The following is a 20,225-nucleotide window of genomic DNA, read 5'->3' on the forward strand; positions in this document are numbered from 1 at the left end:
ACCTAATCCTTTTCCTAACTTTATTCTTACCTAGCAAAAGAAGCACAAGCCAAAGCAGTAACAAAAATTACCCTTGAATCAGATACTAAAAGCTTTAAAGCAGTCAAAGATTGTCAGTATAAATCATTTGATGTTACGCAAGAATCTTCCAAGAAAACCTCAAGCTTGTTTATATCTACATCCCAAAGAGCATATGAAACTGAGAAGCAAAGAAACAGAATCTACTATCCTGATGTTGTGCCATGTGAAGACATCACAGAAACTGATGCCGAAGCACCAGAGTTTCTTGAAACTCTGCCTCCAGAAACCACTGTAAAAGAAGGAGATGATGTATTACTCTTTTGTATAATGAAAGGTGTGCCTACACCTTGTGTGGTCTGGCTGTGCAATCAGCTAATAGTTGAGGAATCTGCACTGTGTTCCTTAAAACATGACGGGCCACTGTGCAGTTTAAGATTGTTGAAAGCTGGTCAGAGCCACAAGGGTATATACAAGTGCAGAATAGTTAATCCTGCAGGACAAGCCGAGTGCAGCACCCATCTGAGAGTGACAGGTTGGCAACTGCATGTTCCTTCCAAGTATCAGTTCTTCATGCATAACATCATTGCATTCCACTACATTCATTCAATGGAAGATGATAAGGAATGTGAAGCATCTCATTAGTCTGTGGATTGTTGAATGTTTTCTTCAGAGATTTAAGGCATGACAAAGGCATGTTACATTAGAAACTTCCCCCCTCCCTGCAATAAAGCAAGCAAATCTTATAGAAAAGTGTACAGAGCAAAAAAGTTTGAAAATATTTGATTACTCTGTTCTCAGAATTTATCAAGTGTTTGAATTGTTTGGCATGCATTTACGTTTATGTATGTGTGAACTTCTGTATACTTGCAAGACATTGTTTTTTTCTTACTATATACATTTTTAATTGGCATATTTAATAACTATAGCTCAAAAACAATTTTTGTTTTTCCTTTAGCTCCTGAAAAAACGGTTCATGAGAAGGTAGAGGAAGAGATTGAAATGGAAGCAAAAGGTACAGTCACCAATGATGTTACACTGAACAATTAGTATCAGTTAATTAGTAACATTGTGAAAAGCATTTATCTGCTTACAAGTAGTGTCTAATGGGGAAAGAAAGCCACAATTTAAAGCATATTGGAACATGTTGCATGCTTGTTTTGATATGCAAAGGGTTACTTGCATTATGAGGTTAAGTTTTAAAGTATGTTTAAAACTTCAAATTTATAATTTTGCAGCTATATTTTTAACTTTTACTTCATGCTTTGCAGCTGTTCACAGAGCTTTTATTTGTTCAATTTCCTTTTGAATGCATGGGATAGTTTACTTCAGAAGGAAGTTATACAAATCTTAATCATGTTATTTTTAAAAAACGTTACCAGCCTAACATTAGCAGTTCAATGAATACTGTTGGATGGATGGATGAAGTATACCAGAAAGCATCTGTTGTTTAGGATATGTGAAAGCTACACACTCCCATTGATTCCTTGCACTTCTTTTACATACATTAATTCATCATTATACATGTCTTACCCTGGCTTGCAGATAGCATAAGTGGTTCATGTTGCTTGCTTTTTTCCCCTGTGCATAACATTGTGAAGTTAGTGGCTGTATTAGTTCGAATAAACGCCTTCTCATTTCATGTTAGCTAATACTTACTTTTTTAAAAATCTCTTTCAAAATATTTTTTCTCAATTGTTTGAACATTTAATCTACAAACAGAGGGGTCAGAAAGGGCGTTTATTCTACTGTCTGCAAGTCAGGTAAGATTTTCTTCTTTGCCACCCAAAGACACACAGCTTTTCCAGGCAGAAAAAACATACACGCAGAAGAACGTGTTATTTTGAAATTCATTTTTGCTTGTTCAAGAAGAAATTTCCACAGTCTGAAGAAAGAACAGACAACGAACGATTTTCGTGTCAATCTTTAAAACAGAGCAAGGCGTTGCGTTTATTCGAACAAATATGGTGAGTGAATTACTTTCTTTTCCTGGGTGTGTGATGAAATCTGTTGCATGCCCTTTTTTTATTTCAATTTATTGCTATTTCATTTTTTCTCAGTCAGAGGGCAGGCAGAGCGTAGCATGTTGTAACCCAGTCTCTTTCTTTTGCAGGGCAGCACAGCAAGGTGAACCTCGAGGGACCTGGCACAGTGGCAGTGCTGGCTTGCCCCCAGAACTGTAAACCCACCTTCACACAGGGCCTGAAGTGTAGGTCTGTCTTGGAGGGGGACCCTGCACTCTTCTGGTGCAAGCTGGTGGCATGCCCGGCTCCCCACATGTCCTGGTTTCACAACAACCGGCCAGTCCACCAGGACTGTCGCAAGGTGATCCGCACGGAGAGTGAGGAGCACATGCACCATGCCAGCCTGGAGGTGTGGAATGTGCAGGAGCACGATGCTGGCAGCTACAGGGTATTTGCCATTAACAGTGAGGGCTCAGCTGAGTCCACTGCCTCGCTACTGGTGGCACACAGAGGGGAGCAGAAGGGTTTTCCAGGGAAAGCAGGGTGTATGAGAGAGAGCTGGCAGTGCCTGCTGCAGCAGCAGCAGGAGGACCGGCTGCGGGTGGTGCTCCGCTGCACTGGCTCACCCTTTGACAAGGGACAGGAGGCAGAGCAGTTGCCTGGAGATTTCTCCCCTGCCCGTGGCATGGTACGAACCATCCGCTTCCAGAAGCTGCCACTGGTGGGGTCTTATCGTCCAGGGTTGACACATGGTAGGGAGAATAGTGATATAGTGGCAGATGCTGAGGAGCTGCTGGATGAGGAGATCCGCTGGAAGCTACAACGGCTGCGGGAGGCGAAAAGAGCTATGCTTAAAAAGAAGCAGGAATCCTTCATGTCCATGCCCGAGGCAAGCCCTTCTGGGAAGCCCAGCCCACCTGCGGCTGCTGCCACAACTGATGGCTCGGAGTCCCTCAGGATCCAGGTAGTGAAGGGGAACTGGAAGCCCAAAGCTGTGGAACAGAGATGGAAGGTGCCATGTGGACTCCTGGAGCCCTGCCCACCCCTCTTTGTCCAGGAGGTCAAGCCCCAGGAGGCTGTTGAGGGGCACAGATGCACATTCTCCTGCCTCTTCCATGGCCGCCCACAGCCCACTGTCACTTGGTACAATAATTCCAAGCCTGTGGGACGCATCCGGGGCACTGCTGTTCACACCACAGAGTGCTGCTCTACATTGACCTTCCCATCCGTGCTCCCACAGCATAGTGGCACCATCACCTGCGTGATCTTCAACCCACTGGGCACAGTCAGCACTTCAGCTGCACTCTATGTGAGGCGGCGGATGCAGGCCTACATAGGCCACATGGCCATGAAAAAGGAAGAGAAAGAGGAAGAGCAAGAGAAGGTGAAGGAGGAAAAAGAAAAGGAGAAAGAGAAGGTGGAGAAGGTGGAAGAAAAGGAGGTGGAGGAAGAAGAGGAAGTCAGCCTGGCCTTCACATCAGAGCAGGAACTGCCAAGTACAGTTGCAGACTCAGACTTGTTGTCACTGCCTGTGGAAATCAAAATCACTGCCCCCACTCCAACACCAGAGCAAGACACAGAGATAAAGGAGACCACACGGCCTTCTACAAACCAGACTGCTCCCACCATAAAGCACAAGTTCAAGTTCTCATTTGATGTGGGAAATGAGCCACCCCAAATTGTGACAGAAGCCCCAGCACACGTTCATTGCCATGAAGGGGAGGCAGTGGTGTTGGAGTGTGCTGTGTCTGGGCAGCCCCCACCAGCTGTGGTCTGGTCCCTGAATGGTCAGTGCCTCTCTGTCAGTGAAAGGCTGAGGTTTGAGGAAAGCAAGAATGGCATATACCGCTTGCACATCCAAAGGGTCTCTGTCACAGATGCTGGGCTGTATTCATGTGTGGCCAAGAATGTGGCTGGAACAGCGCAGACAGCCTCTGAGCTGACAGTACAGCCCAGTGAAGCCAGATTGTATAGCAAAGATGGAGGCACTGAGCAACTGCCTTCTACGGACCATGTCGTGCACCTTGAGGGCCTCAGCACTCTTGGGAATGATGAAGAGGAAAAGATCACATGTTCCAAGGAGGAGAAAGCACAGCTACCCTTGTCCCTGAGGCTGCCTCCACCTCCTAGTGAGCAACTGAAAGGGGAGTGTGAGAAAACCTCTCACTTCAGGGAAAGTAAGATGGAGGAAACAGGGCAATATATCATGGAAGTTTATGGTAGGCAAGAAACAAGTTATACAGAAGAATGTGTGAGGGATACAGATGATATTTCTGAGATGATGAGGCACAGGGAAAAAGCTGTCTCTGAGGAGAACAGCTTTGGAACTGGTATCACTGAGCTCCATCCCAGCATGTCCAGAGAAGAACATGAACTAGTGGCCAAGGACTCAGGTCACTTTTCAGAGGAGCTGGAGGCTGAAGGAGACAAGGTGGTACCACATACAGATACTCTGTCCTGGGACATCTTGAAGTCACCATTTATGGAAGTGAAAGGACAAACACATGCCTCTGAGCAGTCTGTTCTGGCAAGGGGGCATGAGGATTCACAAGTCTTCATTCCTATATCACCTATGGTGCATGAGGAAAATGATGTTTGCATGCAGGAGAATGATGTCCCTGCCTGGGAGACAATGTCTACTGATGTGCCTCTTATAGAAAAGCCAAGCGTGCCCCAGCGGCAGGGCAACAGTGCAAGCACACCCACAAAGGAGCAGTTTGGCTTTTATGACCTATGTACAGAGGAGAAGCAAGAGGAACAGGCCAAGGAGCAAGAGACATCAGTTGGTATTGAACAGGACATCAAGGTTGATGATCATCTTTGTAAAGAACAAATAACTGATGCTCGGGATACCGCACACTGGGATATTCACAATTATGGGCAAATGCTGCAAGGAATGGAGTCTAATGCAGGCAACTCTTCTTTGGGTCTAATCCTTGTGCCTCCTGACACAGAAACCTCAGGTCAGGATTTTACTGAGGAAGTTGGGGTTCACCTAAAAGAAGTACAATTCAAAGAGCAGCTGTTGCCATCTGAGACTGATGAGACTAATGTCACATTTGATCTGAAAAAGCTTGTGGAGCCTTTTCCAGCTGCAGATACAGTGGACTCAGAACAGGCACAGCCCCATACAGCTCTTGAAAGCATGGAGGTAAGCGTAGAAACCTCAGGTCAGGATTTTACTGAGGAAGTTGAGGTTTGCCTAGAAGAAGTACAATTCAAAGAACAGCTGTTGCCATCTGAAACTGATGAGACTAATGTCACATTTGATCTGAAAAAGCTTGTGGAGCCTTTTCCAGCTGCAGATACAGTGGACTCAGAACAGGCACAGCCCCCTACAGCTCTTGAAAGCATGGAGGTAGGCGTAGAATCCTCAGGTCAGGATTTTACCGAGGAAGTTGAGGCTCACCTAGAAGAAGTAAAATTCAAAGAACAGCTGTTGCCATCTGAAACTGATGAGACTAATGTCACATTTGATCTGAAAAAGCTTGTGGAGCCTTTTCCAGCTGCAGATACAGTGGACTCAGAACAGGCACAGCCCCCTACAGCTCTTGAAAGCATGGAGGTAGGCGTAGAATCCTCAGGTCAGGATTTTACCGAGGAAGTTGAGGCTCACCTAGAAGAAGTAAAATTCAAAGAACAGCTGTTGCCATCTGAAACTGATGAGACTAATGTCACATTTGATCTGAAAAAGCTTGTGGAGCCTTTTCCAGCTGCAGATACAGTGGACTCAGAACAGGCACAGCCCCCTACAGCTCTTGAAAGCATGGAGGTAGACATAGAAACCTCAGGTCAGGATTTTACTGAGGATGTTGAGGTTCACCTAGAAGAAGTACAATTCAAAGAACAGCTGTTGCCATCTGAGACTGATGAGACCAATGTCACATTTGATCTGAAAAAGTTTGTGAAGCCTTTTCCAGCTGCGAATACAGTGGACTCAGAACAGGCACAGCCCCCTACAGCTCTTGAAAGCGTGGAGGTAGGCATAGAAACCTCAGGTCAGGATTTTACTGAGGAAGTTGAGGTTCACCTAGCAGAAGTACAATTCGAAGAGCAGCTGTTGCCATCTGGGACTGATGAGACCAATGTCACATTTGATCTGAAAAAGTTTGTGGAGCCTTTTCCAGCTGCGGATACAGTGGACTCAGAACAGGCACAGCCCCCTACAGCTCTTGAAAGCGTGGAGGTAGGAGTGACAGGGCTCATCCCCCCTGTGCACAAACATGATGTGGTTGTGGAAGAGATGTCTCAAAGTAAGGAGCTCTGTCAGAGCTACATGATGCAGGAGGAGGATGTCTGTGCCCAGGAAGAGGCACAGCCAAGAGAAATCAGAATGGCTGATTTGCAAATCCCTACTGAGGACCATGGCAGCATCATGATAAAAGAAGGATCTTCTGCTGAAGAAATTAATGAGTCAGAGCTGAGCATCTGTGGGGAGGATTTACTTGAGCGACAAATTCATAGTTTTCTGGTGGAGTCCACAGCAGATTTCCAAAGAGGAGTGGAGGAAACACATGTGTGGAAGACTGAGGAACAACTGGAGACCACAGACTCCCAAAGTGATAACTTCATCACTGACTTGAAAAAAGCTGCATGTGAACAGAAACCGCAGGCTGGGCATCAGGCTGAGGAGGAAGAAGGTTCTGGATTAGAAAAGATCTTTGAGACAGGAACAAGAATCTCCACCTGCAAGACAGAAAGCACAGACTCCCCTGAGCAGATGATCAGGGACACCCAACAGGAACCAAACACAAAAAAGAGCTTCTCATTTGGGCAACTCTTGCTTGGTTTAATAATGGATGATCCTGTGGCACAGAAGGAGCAAAAGCAGGAGTCTTGGGATAAGAAGAGAACTCCCACTAAGGAAGCCTCTGAGCATACCCTGGATAGAGAAGGACCAGGTCCAGAGCCCAGTGCTGTTCAGGCTTCAGAGCTGGAGCCTGACTTGTCCCTGGCCAAGTATTTAAGGTCAAGTGGGATGCAGAAAACTCCAGATTTCAAAGGCACAGTTCAGAAGGACCAGCGAGACAACATCACTTCACTGGAAGTGGAGGAGGTAACCTTCAGCACGGTTTATGAATATTACAGCAACCAGCAAGAATTCACCAGGCCCTTCTCTCCTGAATCAGAAATGTCTATAGAGCTGGAAAGTGGAAGTGGAGAAGAGTCGCCTGATTCAGACCGCTTCTACACACCTCCCTCCTCGGTGGAGATCTTTGAAACTGCTTCATCAGCATCCTACCACACACCGCTTAGCACACCCGAGCGCTACTCCACACCGTCTGAAGGTTCAGAGTACGGCACACCACCCGAGCGCTACTCCACGCCATCTGAAGAGGGCTCAGACTACATCATGCCAGCCGAGCGCTACTCCACACCATCTGAAGAGGGCTCAGAGTACAGCATGCCACCCGAGCACTACTCCACCCCGTCTGAAGAGGGCTTAGCATACAGCATGCCACATGAGCACTATTCCACACCGTCTGAAGAGGGCTTAGTGTACAGAATGCCACATGAGTGCTACTCCACACCGTTTGAAGGGGGCTTAGTGTACAGCATGCCACATGAGTGCTACTCCACAGCCTTGGAGGATTCCAAATGCCACACACCCTCAGAGCACTACTTCACACCCTTTGAGGGCCCCTGCTCTGCAGCAGGAGACAGCATGCCACCAGAGCACTACTGGACACCCACTGGGGAGTATATGGATGCCCTGGCCATGTTCCACCTCTGTGAGAGAAGGCAGCATCCTTCAAACCAGCCACAGGCTGAGGTATTTAGGACCCCCCGTGAAGCACTGGAGCCATCAGGCAGGCAGATGCCACCTGCATTCCTCAAGGCATTGAACAGGAAGAGGCTGTATGAGGGGAGCACACTGAGCTTTGCAGCAGAGGTGGTGGGAGTGCCCAAGCCAGGAGTGAAGTGGTATCATAATAAATCTCTGTTGGAGCTGGATGAGAGAGTGCGGATAGAGAAGGATGGGGATAAGTGTATGCTGGAGATTACTGATGTCCAGAAAGCGGATGGAGGACAGTATATGTGCCATGCAGTGAATATTGTTGGGGAAGCTAAGAGTATTGCTCATGTGGAAGTTTTGTCTGAAGATGGGAGATCACTAGCACTGCCACCTCCTGTCACTCATCAGCATGTAATACACTTTGATATGGAGCAAAATACATCTTCAAGGTCACCTTCACCTCAGGAAATCCTCTTGGAAGTGGAGCTGGATGAAAATGAGGTAAAGGAGTTTGAGAAGCAGGTCAAAATCATAACCAGCCCTGAGTTTAGCCGAGATAAGAAGAGCATGGTTGTTTCCCTGGATGTCCTTCCACTTGCCTTGTTGGAGCATGCTGCAGGCTTGGCTGCAGAGCATGAGGATATAAAAATTGATTTCCAAGTTACTGAAATGCCTCCCCGATTTGCTGTGCCCTTTTCAGATGTCAAGGTGACAGAAGGCTTGGAGGCAGTGTTTGAGTGCGTGGTAACAGGTACTCCTGTCCCACTAGTGCAGTGGTTCAGAGGTGATGTCTGTGTGAAACCTATGACAGGGAAGTATGTTGTGAGTGAGAAGGACGGACTTCACAGTCTGAAGGTCCAAAAAGTAGGTCCTTCTGATGGTGGCTGTTATCACTGTCGGGCAATGAATAGGCTGGGAGAAGCGATGTGCAAAGGCTCCCTCATAGTCATGGCTCAGAAGGGAGCAAGTGCCAATGTGAGCAATAAGACAATCTCAGGCAGTGAACGACACAGGTCCTGTAAGTCTGACTTGCCTTTGTGTAGAATGGTGAGTCCAGGTGACCAGTCAGAAACAGAGCTGGAATCTGAGTTTGAGCAGCACAGAGATGACTCAGAAAAAGCAATCCAACTGCTTGCAGTGGCTCAACAAGAGCAAGAAGTGGAAGGGGAGAAGTGTGTCAGCGTTAGTTCTGATGTATTTGCAGAGCTTTCCCAAGAGGAACGGGTTGAGTTTAGGGCAGAGGACTCTGAGAGCTGCAGCTTTGAGTTCCAGGTCACAGAAGCTGCTCCCACATTTCTGAAGCTTATTTCTGACTACAGTACATTTGTAGGTGCCTCAGCATGCTTCCAGTGTCTTGTGACTGGTTTTCCCCACCCAACTGTCCGCTGGTACAAGGATGGGGTGTTATTGAAAGGGGACAGGTACTGTGTGAAAGAAGAGGAGGGGGGCTCTCATAGCCTTACTATTGAAAACTTGATGCAAAGTGACAGTGGGCAGTACAAATGTGTAGCTACTAACAGGACAGGAATGGCAGAGACCTGTGCTGTGTTAACATTATACTGAATTCCCATTATTTATTTGAGTCTCTTTCTTTCTAAACACTAGATGTTTTTATGTTGTTGGTCACTGCTGGTAAAAATGCAGCACTCATATTAGGGGCATTGTTTTTCATCTCTTTAGGGATGAAAACCACTCTATGTGGGCATATTTTTGTCTCACTTAAACTTGCTTTTTGGGGAATTTAAGTGAGATTTAATGTGTGCAGAATTTTTGTGCACACTCTCTGCACCAAGGTGTATTTCAGGCTCCTTCAAAGCTCCTTATTCTTGTAAAGATATTGTAATTGACACTCATTTATATATGACTGAAATTTTTCGTATAGTGTACATAATCCTGTGTGTCTGTAACAGTCATTGCTGGTTTAGGCAGGCTAGAAATCCCCTGAAAATGTAGAAATCACTTTTTTCTTGGAACCTAAAGGTACGGAATACTAACTTATGCTTGCTCTTTAGTTTGGACATAGTTTTGTGAAAGAACTCCTTAAACTGGTATTCCCCCTTCTCACAATGTTGTCTCAGAACATGTGAGTCTCGCTGAGTCAAATCCTGTGTTTACAGTTTCTATCACTGCAATATTCTTACATTTGTGGGTCACATACTACTGACTCATAGAACTAAATGACTTTTTTTTTAAAGTCAATGGAATTATGCTGTTGCAAAGAAAAGCAACACAGTGGGAAGAAAATGAAAATTTTGCATTAGTAGAGACTGGACAGGATTTTTTTCTCTATTACCAAGTAATAAACATGAAAACATATTTTGTACTGTATCTGTAGAAGTTAAGGGGAAAGGAGAGGGAGCATAATAAATCGATGATTTAGCTGTAAATGAATTAAAATAACTTTAGTTGTCCCCATATTCCAGTGTCATTCATAAAAAATATATAGTAGTAAAAAAGTGAGAGATTTTTATGCAATGTTCTTGTTTCACATTTGAATGGAATTTCTACCTACTCCTTTTTTCTTTTTTTTTCTTTTTTAATTAGTAACAGTTAAGTGTGCTATGTGTCAAGATGACCAGAAACAAGTAGAACACATTCAATTGTTACCTATCTGTGGCATTTTCTCAGCAGAAGAGGTTTTTATATTAATGTTCTCAATATGAGTATATATTTTCATATTTAAATAATGCTAATATGTAGGAAGAGGAATCAGCAGTAGCTGACATAATAAGTCAGAACTAAATCTATCATATTACAGCGATTAAGAAAAATATGTTAAAAGTACTAAAGTTATTAATGCTTATCGGAAGTTAAGTAACTAATGTATGTGCCATCTTTCCAGTTACCTATATGCCAAGGTGAGACCTTGAGTTCAGCAACCCTAAGCAAAAAATATTTTTAATTTGATTACTTGTAAATACCTAGAAAAACTTTATAAACAAGTTGCTGTCAATCAGTTGCCTTGCAAAGTCCTTTAAGGAGCGTAGTGATTTATGAAAGAAGGAGCAAGTATAAAAGAACTATTCCTATAGTACATTCAGTAATGTTCTTGCATGTTCTTATTTCTGAGTTTGATGAGTCCTCACACAGAGGTCAGCATGTCTCAAAAACTCAGTAATCTTTTAAGACTATCCTGTCATTCACCTGGCATAGCAAAGAGTCACTTTGCCAAAATGTGTTTCCCAGTATAAACTTAAACTCAAGAGTGGCAAGTTCCAATGACTCAGGATGTAGGAAAAATTACTGGAGCGGTCGGTCTAATACCAGTCTGTCACTTCTGTTTCTTGCCAGTCAATACCCAATGATAAATATTTAAGATCTGTACACTGTTAGAAAGCAGAGATAACTGTGATTTCTTATAGGTAATGGTGGTAGGAAAGAGAAGCATGAGTGTCTGATCCATCATAATGCTGGGAAAAAATTGCCTCATGATATGTCCTTAATTCATTCCTTGTGTAGATGTGAAGCACTGATATATTAGACAGCAGATGTCCCTAGGGAAGCTGGCATGAATTGTCTGATGTTATGCCAGCTGTGACATGAGGAGTCTTTTATGTCCAGAGCCAAATCAGGTCTTTGATTAGGTCCTAAGCAAGTGTGTTTAATTTGCATGTAAATGAAATGTAATTTTTATTAGAAACAGGTCCATAATTTTGTTTTGAGCCCTAAGCCAAACAGGTCCAAGTTCATATTCACGGCTGAAATATATGGCAAACCATTTTTATCTCTACCTGCATAGTAGTGTTTGTGGTTTATCTAAGTTTAAAGTCTTATTTTAAGTTTCATACATTAGCCAGGAGCACTATAATGTGCTTATGGAGAAACAAAGTGTCACCTAAGCTACAGTGATATAAATCTGGAGTAATTCTAGTTTTGGATAAACTTACCCTGGGACAACTGGAAGACTTTAGAGCCATGATTGACCATTTCTCTTGTGCTTCCACAGGAATTATAAAACTCACAATTTGTCAGGTTTAATGTTGTCTTCATTTCTACAAACCTAGTAATTAAAGAAAAGGATGAATTATGTTTGTTATCAATGTGTACTGAATGTTAACATGTATGGTTAATTTGTGAAATAAATATGTAAATGATTTAAGTCTGTTGCTTCTTGTACTTTATTCATTTCATAGACACAGCTAAAATACGAAAAAGAATCTGTATACTTTTTCTGGCATAAATATTCAGGAACACAAAAAAGTGCACTAATTTTTGGCAAACTGTTGTATATAATGCATTCGCATGGGTGTTAACATAGGTTTCATTCTGCAATTATTATACTTTATTATGGCCACCCATTCTCAGATTCACTCGCACATTGTATTTCTTGGGAAGCTGCCCTACTCTTTTAACAAAGCTGGTAGGTAAATACTGAAGGATTAGTATAATTCTTTAATTTTTTATTTTTTTTTTTACCTAAGCATCTCTTCTCTGCAGTAAATCACTGTATGCATGGTGCTATGTAGTGTTTATTATGGTATCTGTGGCAAGATTAGTCATTGATAAAAGCCATGAGAAAGAACTGGGTAAGGCATATTCTATTCTTCTTTCCAGTTGCTATTGGAATGCAGCAAAAATTATTGTCTCACAATAAGTTTTGCAACTTAAGGCACTGTAATTGAGAAACTTATCAAGTTTCACCTGGGGACATTTATCCACTCACATTTCTTCTGTTCTTATTTAACAAGTCTCATATCTTCACAGTGTCAAATTCTGTGGGCCTTGTCTGAGATAATTTCACTCAGTGAGGATAATAGGATTTGATTTCCAAAGGTATTTTTCTGTGCTGTGGTTTTCACGGATGCCCTATTCTTTTCCTGGAAGCCTCAGATTTCACTGATGTTTCTAGTGTCAAGTATCTGCAGAGAATGACATGATCTTGATGTCTGTTTCCTCTCATTTTTAAACCACTATTATGACAAAGTTGTCCAACACAAAAATGTCTAAATTCACAGAGGCAAGGAAAAGAAAAACCTTAAAGTGTTCTGTCTTCTTTTTCTCTGCTATTGTGGAAGTTCTAATATTCAGCATTACGACAAGGAGGAATTTAAAACCAGAGATTTGAATGAGTGACGTCAAATCAAGGGTGCAAACTTGCAGTTTTAGTAATAATGATGTTCTAAGCATAAGTATCTAATGACAAAACTAGGACAAAGTAGGGACAGGTAATATCTTAGTGTATTAGACAGAGTTGAAAGAGATGAATGAGCTGCGCTAGAAGAAGGATTGGTGTGCTGAAAATTTTGTGTTATTTTTCCAATCCTGTAATTCTGCTTTTTCTTTGCAGGCTTTGAATTAAACCAGAGTCTTAGCATTGCTCTGCTGTACTTGCATGTATCAGCATACATACAAATATGTATGGCATATACTACTTTAATGATATTTGTGAAATAGAGTAATCTTGCTTGGCTGTTACTTGCACTGTACACCTTGGGGGAATTCCTAAACCATACTGTGATGTCAGGTTTTTAAAGAGACATCGATGTTGACCCAAATAGGAAGCTCATAAGTAACCTGACAGCACAGCATGTCTCGCTGGTTTTGGCAGGTGTGTATTTGACAGGACCTCATGTTCATGGTTAACTGCTGTTTATTGCTATCTAGTTGTGTTTTCTTAAACATCCTAGTAAAACTAAACAATTTTTTTTTCCATACAGACTTCTCTAGCTCTCTTCCTGTGTCTTCTGAGGAAGGAAGAAGTGAAGGCTACAGCAGTGGCCTTCAGTTGCCTGATAAAGAAAAAACACTTGAATTTGAGCCTGAAAAACCAGTTTATTCCAGCAAAGCAAAGATGAAAATGGAGGGGGGCCAAGCCCCTGTTTTCCTAAAGCAGGTCTCAAATGTTGAAGTCTGGCAGGGAGATGTAGCTAGGCTCTCTGTTACTGTTACTGGCAGTCCCACACCCAAAGTCCAGTGGTTTTTCAACAGTATGAAGTTAACCTCATCTACAGACTGTAAGTTAGTGTTTGCTGGCAACGATCACAGCCTCATCCTCCCATATGCGGGTGTGCAGGATGAGGGTGAGTACACATGTGTGGCCAGCAATGTACACGGTGAGACCACATGCAGCGCCCACCTCCATGTGCACCAGCGGATACCAGGCGTCCCTTGCTTTGCCAGGAAGCCAGAGAGCATACGGTGTGCACCAGGATTCACCGCAGTCTTTGAGTACACTGTGGCTGGGGACCCATGCCCTGATGTGCTGTGGTTCAAGGGAAGTGAACAGCTTTTCTCTGATGCACATCACTCTGTTGCTCACTATCCTGATGGGTCAGGCTCCCTGACAGTGCAGGAGTGCATGGAGGAGGACACTGGGCTTTACACGTGCAAGGCAGTGAGTGCCCTGGGCGAGGCCACATGCTCTGCTGAGCTCCTTGTGCTGCCTGAGGAGCGTGCTGTTCACAGGCAAAGCCCAGCCTTGCAGCATTCTGCAGTGGCAGAAGACCAGAGTCTCCTGTCATATGAGGAGGCTGGTGAACTTCCTGCTGCAGAAGGAGCACTGAGACTTGAGGCCATGAAAGAGCCCCTGGCCCTCCTTCAGCTCCAGATGAGCCAGGAGGAGCATGTGCTGCCCAGGGAGGACATCTTGCCCAGCCTGCCACCAGCCTGCTTGGCTGCACAGAGTGTTGAAGAGATGCTCACCCAGGCAGCCACAACACAAGAGAGTGGCAAGCTTTTGGCAGAGCCCCTGGAAACCTTCCCTGCTGGCCCCCAGGGTGTGGTGCCTGCGGCAGCAATGGAAACACGACTGCCAGGCTGCCTTGGGACTGTAGCCACACAGATACTCTTGCCCAAAGAGCAGGTCATCCCTGAGACAGCAGAGCAAACGGCTGCTCTGAAGACAGAGGCTTCCCAAGCCCTTCTACAGGTTTCAAGCACCACTGAGAGCCGTGCCATAGATGGTGACCATATGCAGGTCCTCGAGGGCTTCCAGGCAGCGCAAGGTGAGCTGAAGGCTGAACCTAGACTTGCCTCTGAACTGGCCTTCACTGGGGGCCAAGCTGTTCCTCTGGAGACTGTTTCTTCCCTGGAAGCAGCAGAGGCAGACTTTGCTGCAAGAATCCACGAGGGACAGGCTGTGAGATTTCCCTTACTGCTAGAAGAAAAACATCCCCTGGAGGAGGAACGCATTGTCAATCTTGTCAAAGAAGGAAAATCCTGTGATGAAACCTCTGAGCTGAAGTCCCAGCAGGCTGAGAGAACTATGGAGGCAGAAATACCCCTGGAGCAGCCTTTGTCTGCACAAGTAATCAACACTGTGACTGGGCATAGTCAAATCAAGGATGTGGGTGCAGCTGCAGCCACTGCTGATGTAGCCTCTGCAGGTGTTCCCACTGAGACACCCACAGAAATATTGAAACGGAAAGAGAAAGGGGAAGAAATATGTGAGGAAGAGAGCAGGAAAGTTCTGGAAGCTAAAGCTGGGAAACTACAGATCAAAAAGAGTTATCCCGTCATACATAGAAACCTGGTCGACACTGTTGTGGAAGAAGGAGAAAGTGTCAGTTTGGTGTCTGTCATAACAAATGTCAGGGAGGTGAACTGGTACTTTGAGGGTAAACTGGTGTCTTCAGGTGACAAATTCAAGTGTTTGCAAGATCAGGACACATACACACTAGTAATAAGCAAAGCATGCAGTGATACTCACCAAGGAGAATACACCTGTGAGGCGCTGAACCAAGGTGGAAAAAGAGCAACAGCAGCAAAACTCACAATTGTTAAAAGAGGTTGGATTATGGGGATAAAATACAGTCTATCTAATACACTTCTCTACTAATGAAACTACCCTACTATGTGTCTGTATCTTCAGATATAGATACAATATTAATATCACCATGCCGCTAATCAGAGGGCTCCCTCTCTCTGGATTTACGGTCTCCTTTTACCAGATTGCAGTCTTTCACTTCCCTCACCCCAGTCTTTGGTCAGGAGCTTTGTTGCTTTCTGTTCTCATGACACAAGCACAGTCAGGACAAGCTGTACCTCGATCCGGACTACTTCTCCCATTTTTGCCTGTTTCTCACTGCCACACGCTCTCTCACTCTTTGCCCAGTTTCAGCACAATTTCTCATTTGCACCACAGTTTCTTACACCTCCAGGATAGTGCGGTAGATGTTTGTATTGCCTTGCTACTTTTCATCTCTATCACACGTGATTTTTCCAGTATCACCACTGTGTTCCTGATGTCATTAACACACCATATCACCGTCTGTCCACTGAGCCTGGTACTACTTTTATTTCTTACTTTTTTCTTTTACAGTCACTTTATGCGGATTGAAAATAAATCACCTTTCTTTTATTTTCAGTCAGTCGCTTCACTGTTACTTTCCAGAATGTCACAGGCAGAGCTTTGAGTTACTCTCTGCTTCTGATTTCAGTTGCACCAATCCTAAGGAGAAGGCTCACACCAGTGGAGGTGGCTGTAAATCATGTGGCCAAGTTTACCTGTGAGGTAGAGACTGCGCCCAATGTCAAGTTCCAGTGGTACAAAGCCGGCCGAGAGATATATGATGGGGACAAGTACTCCATTCGCACCTCCAACTACCTCTCCACGCTTGAGATTCTGAGGCCCCAGGTCGTTGACTGTGGCGAGTATAGCTGTAAGGCTTCCAACCAGCATGGCAGTGTAAGCTCTACAGCCCTTTTGACAGTGAGTGGTAAGTACAGACTTTCAAACACTTCTCTATAAAATATCTTGGCATATTGTAATGCTTTCATTGCTATACTTACACCTGTTCATGGTAGAGCTCTTGATTGACATTGTTATACATAGTCCATACCTAATTTTGGTAGGCATAAGCGTAAAGAAGGAATAATTTTTGAAAATGATGCTTTTAGGTGCTTTCTGTACCTAGAAAACAGAATCAGTGTGAAGTTTCAAAAGGCAAGAAAGAAGGGGGGAGGGAGAGTGGGAGGAACTAGATTGTCAACAGAATGGGACTGCTTTGCGAATACATTCTTGAAGAAAGTTTATGACTTCTGGATGACAACATACACTTTTAAATCTGATTTCTTTGGTATGATAACTGTATAATTACCTTGGCACCGTATGTTTATGCTGCATCTATACTTGCAATGCAGGCTATGCAGCTATACATACCTGAACTTCTGTGTGCCATGGCCAGAGAGGACATGTGTATAACTGGGGAAACAGATCTTAAAGACTAAAAGATGGTTTAAAGCTGTTTCAGGGTTTGATCTTTTTGTCTATTGAGAGCTATACGATTATCTTCTTTCTTTTTCTTTTTTTTTTTTTTTTCCTTTAAAAAAAATCCAAACCACCACCTTTAGGTCTCTTAGTGTACAATGATTTATTATTCTTTTTTACATTGAATTTTCTCTTTATGGGAGGAGTCTTTATGTGCTCTTTGCTAAGTGCCAGATGCTAGAGGCTGCACAAACTGTGAAATGCATGCAAACTTCTCCATCTTGAGAGAATGGTACACAAACATCTCAGTCTTGAAGGGGGGGGGAAGTTCCAGCTTTTGGTTTATTTCCTCTTAGTCTGTACATTCCTCCAGAGACCCAAAATATCTTCAAGCTCTGAAGCAATATACAGACCCAAGAAGTACAAACCCAAAAGCCAAAATTCATCATCTTTAATATCTCTTACTTCCTTCACTGGTGGCTTCTTTTGTTTAAGAGTGTCCAGTGACTAACTGGCCCCTCATACTCTCTGTCCCTGGCAATTGTAAAGAAAGAGCATAAGCTCTGCTCCCCACCTCTGGATAACATTTAACCCCTTTGTTTTGCAGAAGCATTACCACCAACGTTTCTTACCAGACCTGAATCTATCACTACTTTTGTGGGCAAAAGTGCCAAGCTCCTGTGTACTGTTTTGGGTACTCCAGTCATCGACGTCGTCTGGCAGAAAGATGGCACGACCATTTCACCTTCGGACCATCACAGGATCTCCAAAGTGGAAAACAAACATGTACTAGAAATTTCCCTTCTCACCACAAGTGACAGAGGGGTTTACACTTGCAAAGCTTCCAACAAGTTTGGGGCTGACATTTGCCAGGCTGAATTGATCATTATAGACAAGCCTCACTTCATTAAAGTCCTGCAGTCAGTGCAGTCAGCAGTCAATAAAAAAATACGCCTTGAATGTCAGGTAGATGAAGACAGGAAAGTAACAGTAGGGTGGACAAAGGATGGAAACAAAATTCCTCCAGGCAAAGATTATAAGATTTACTTTGAAGACAAAATAGCCTCACTTGAGATTCCTTTGGCTAAGCTGAAGGATTCAGGCCATTATGTGTGCACTGCCTCGAATGAGGCAGGAAGCAGCTCCTCTTCTGCCAGCGTCACAGTCAGAGGTAAGATAGTCCTATGCCCCCTTTACTTTTCTCTTCCTGGGTTCCTTATTTCTTCTTTTGCAGGCTTCTTTCAGCAGAAATCACACTGTGAACTCTTCTCAGACCTGCCGTCAGGTCCATTCACCTCTTGCTCATTTCTCTTCCTGCCTCCCTGTGCACTCTGGAGTGCTTCAGTATTTCTTTCACTGGCCAGATCCAAGAATTGCTCCTGTATTCAGGACAGAGGTGGCAAAAGAAACCACAAAAACTACAAAAAAATGCTGATTTTTTTCTGAAGTCATATTTTGTTCTTGTGCTAGGAATCAATCTTTCAAACCTTTGTATTTCAGCCTTCTTTCCTTTTTCTCTTTTCCCTCTCCTTTCCCTTTCTTTCTACTTTATTTTCCATTTCCAACCTTTTTCCTTCCCATTTCCCCCCCTTTCTTTCCTTTTCTTTCCATTTTTAGAACCACCATCCTTTGTCAAGAAGGTCGATCCGTCTTATTTACTGACTCCAGGTGACTCTGCACGCCTTCAATGCAAAATCAAAGGGTCTCCTGAAATACAGGTTACTTGGTTCAAGAACAATAAGGAAATCCGTGAAAGCAACACACATAGGATGTCCTTTGTCAATTCTGTGGCTGTCTTAGATATTTTGGACGTGAAAGTTGATGACAGTGGGAGCTACTCATGTGAAGCTGTAAACGAGGTTGGAAGTGACAGCTGCACCACCGAAGTAGTTGTCAAAGGTCTGTTCTTCTTGCTGCTGCCAGCCACATTCTTGAGAAAAAACTTCCTTTTTATTTTTGGCATGGTTGACTAATTCTTTCTTGCTGCTTTTATAGAGCCTCCGTCTTTCATCCGAACACTTGAACCAGCAGAGGTAGTAAAGGGAACAAACCCCGTTCTTCAGTGTGAGGTTGCTGGTACTGCACCATTTGAAATTAGCTGGTACAAAGACAAGAAACAGATTCGCAGTAGTAAAAAGTACAGGTTGACCTCTCAGAAAGCTGTTATTTCTCTGGAGGTGTCCTCGTTTAATAGTGCTGATGTCGGTGAATACGAGTGTGTGATAGCTAACGAAGTCGGGAAGTGCATATGCAGTGCAACATACATCTTGAAAGGTCAGTGGGAGAGAAAAACCTTCACTTACTGAAGGAATTGGCAAAAACCTCTCATCTCTTAAAATGTCTTTTCTTTGGATTTGTGGTTTGCTAGGGAGGGTGAGGAGGGGAGGTTATCTTCTCTTAAAGTTCTGTGCATATCTTATCTGGCGCTAAACCTGTGAGTTTGAATTGAGCTTAAAGGGGTCCCCAGTGGGGGAATGCAGCTCTTTTCTTGCCTGCTCTTTAGCTGAACTGTACCATGTATTTCACATAGTGTCTCATATAACTGTCTTTAAGCAGTGGATTTCATGGGATGATGTGGTAGAAGATGAGTATTTCTTCTTGTCTCTTTTCTTTGAACTAGAACCACCATCTTTTGTTAAGAAAATCGAAAATGTAACAGCTCTGGCTGGAGATAGTGTTACATTACAGGCTGTGGTGAAAGGGTCAGAGCCTATTTCTGTGATGTGGATGAAGGGAAAAGACATTATTCAAGATGATAACAAAGTGAGAGTGACATTTGAACATGGTCTAGCAACACTGCAAATTACCGGTGTCCAGCTGAGCTCTGGTGGGAAGTACACCTGTGTGGCTGAGAATGAGGCAGGAACTCAGTCCTGCTTTGGTGAACTCTCAGTGAAAGGTCAGTGGCTGTGATCCCTGCATTGTCACCCACCTGAGAAGAAGAGCAAGTTCCTTTTGTCTTTAACCCCAGCTGTTTAATTCTGTTATAGAACCTGCCAAAATCACTGAAAAATCTGAAATGATCCAGGTAACAGCAGGGGAACCAGCCATTTTGGAGTATACTGTTACAGGCACTCCAGAGCTAAAAATCAAATGGTTCAAAGATGGAAGACCACTACCTGCCAGCAAAAAATACAGGATCAGCTTTAAAAATAACATTGCTCAGCTCAAGTTTTATGCTGCTGAACTGCAGGATAGTGGCGAGTACACCTTTGAGATATCCAATGATGTGGGCACCAGCTCTTGTACTACCGGCTTCACAGTGCTAGGTTGGTACTGACTCTTTGCAAACAACCCTGCTATTCGGCTCTGAGCCCAACAGAGCCAGAAGCACAACGGCATGCCTGGTTTTCTCATC

General features: G+C 43.8%; 1 protein-coding gene across 1 annotated transcript in view; it reads left to right on the forward strand.

Moving 5' to 3' along the window:
• The window catches only part of TTN (titin), a 256,966-nt gene that overhangs the window by 41,695 nt on the left and 195,046 nt on the right, over positions 1-20,225 (forward strand). Inside the window, exons 46-53 of the mRNA XM_061379384.1 lie at positions 977-1,033; positions 13,377-15,446; positions 16,098-16,376; positions 17,475-18,038; positions 18,485-18,766; positions 18,863-19,141; positions 19,488-19,766; positions 19,858-20,136. Coding sequence (XP_061235368.1) covers positions 977-1,033; positions 13,377-15,446; positions 16,098-16,376; positions 17,475-18,038; positions 18,485-18,766; positions 18,863-19,141; positions 19,488-19,766; positions 19,858-20,136 — 4,089 coding nt within the window. The remainder of the gene's footprint in view (positions 1-976; positions 1,034-13,376; positions 15,447-16,097; positions 16,377-17,474; positions 18,039-18,484; positions 18,767-18,862; positions 19,142-19,487; positions 19,767-19,857; positions 20,137-20,225) is intronic.

Source organism: Neopsephotus bourkii, unplaced genomic scaffold (genome assembly GCF_033783945.1).
Source record: "Neopsephotus bourkii isolate Nb327-2 ecotype Australia unplaced genomic scaffold, CSIRO-AGI_Nbou_v1 NB_196, whole genome shotgun sequence".
Taxonomy (NCBI): domain Eukaryota; kingdom Metazoa; phylum Chordata; class Aves; order Psittaciformes; family Psittacidae; genus Neopsephotus; species Neopsephotus bourkii.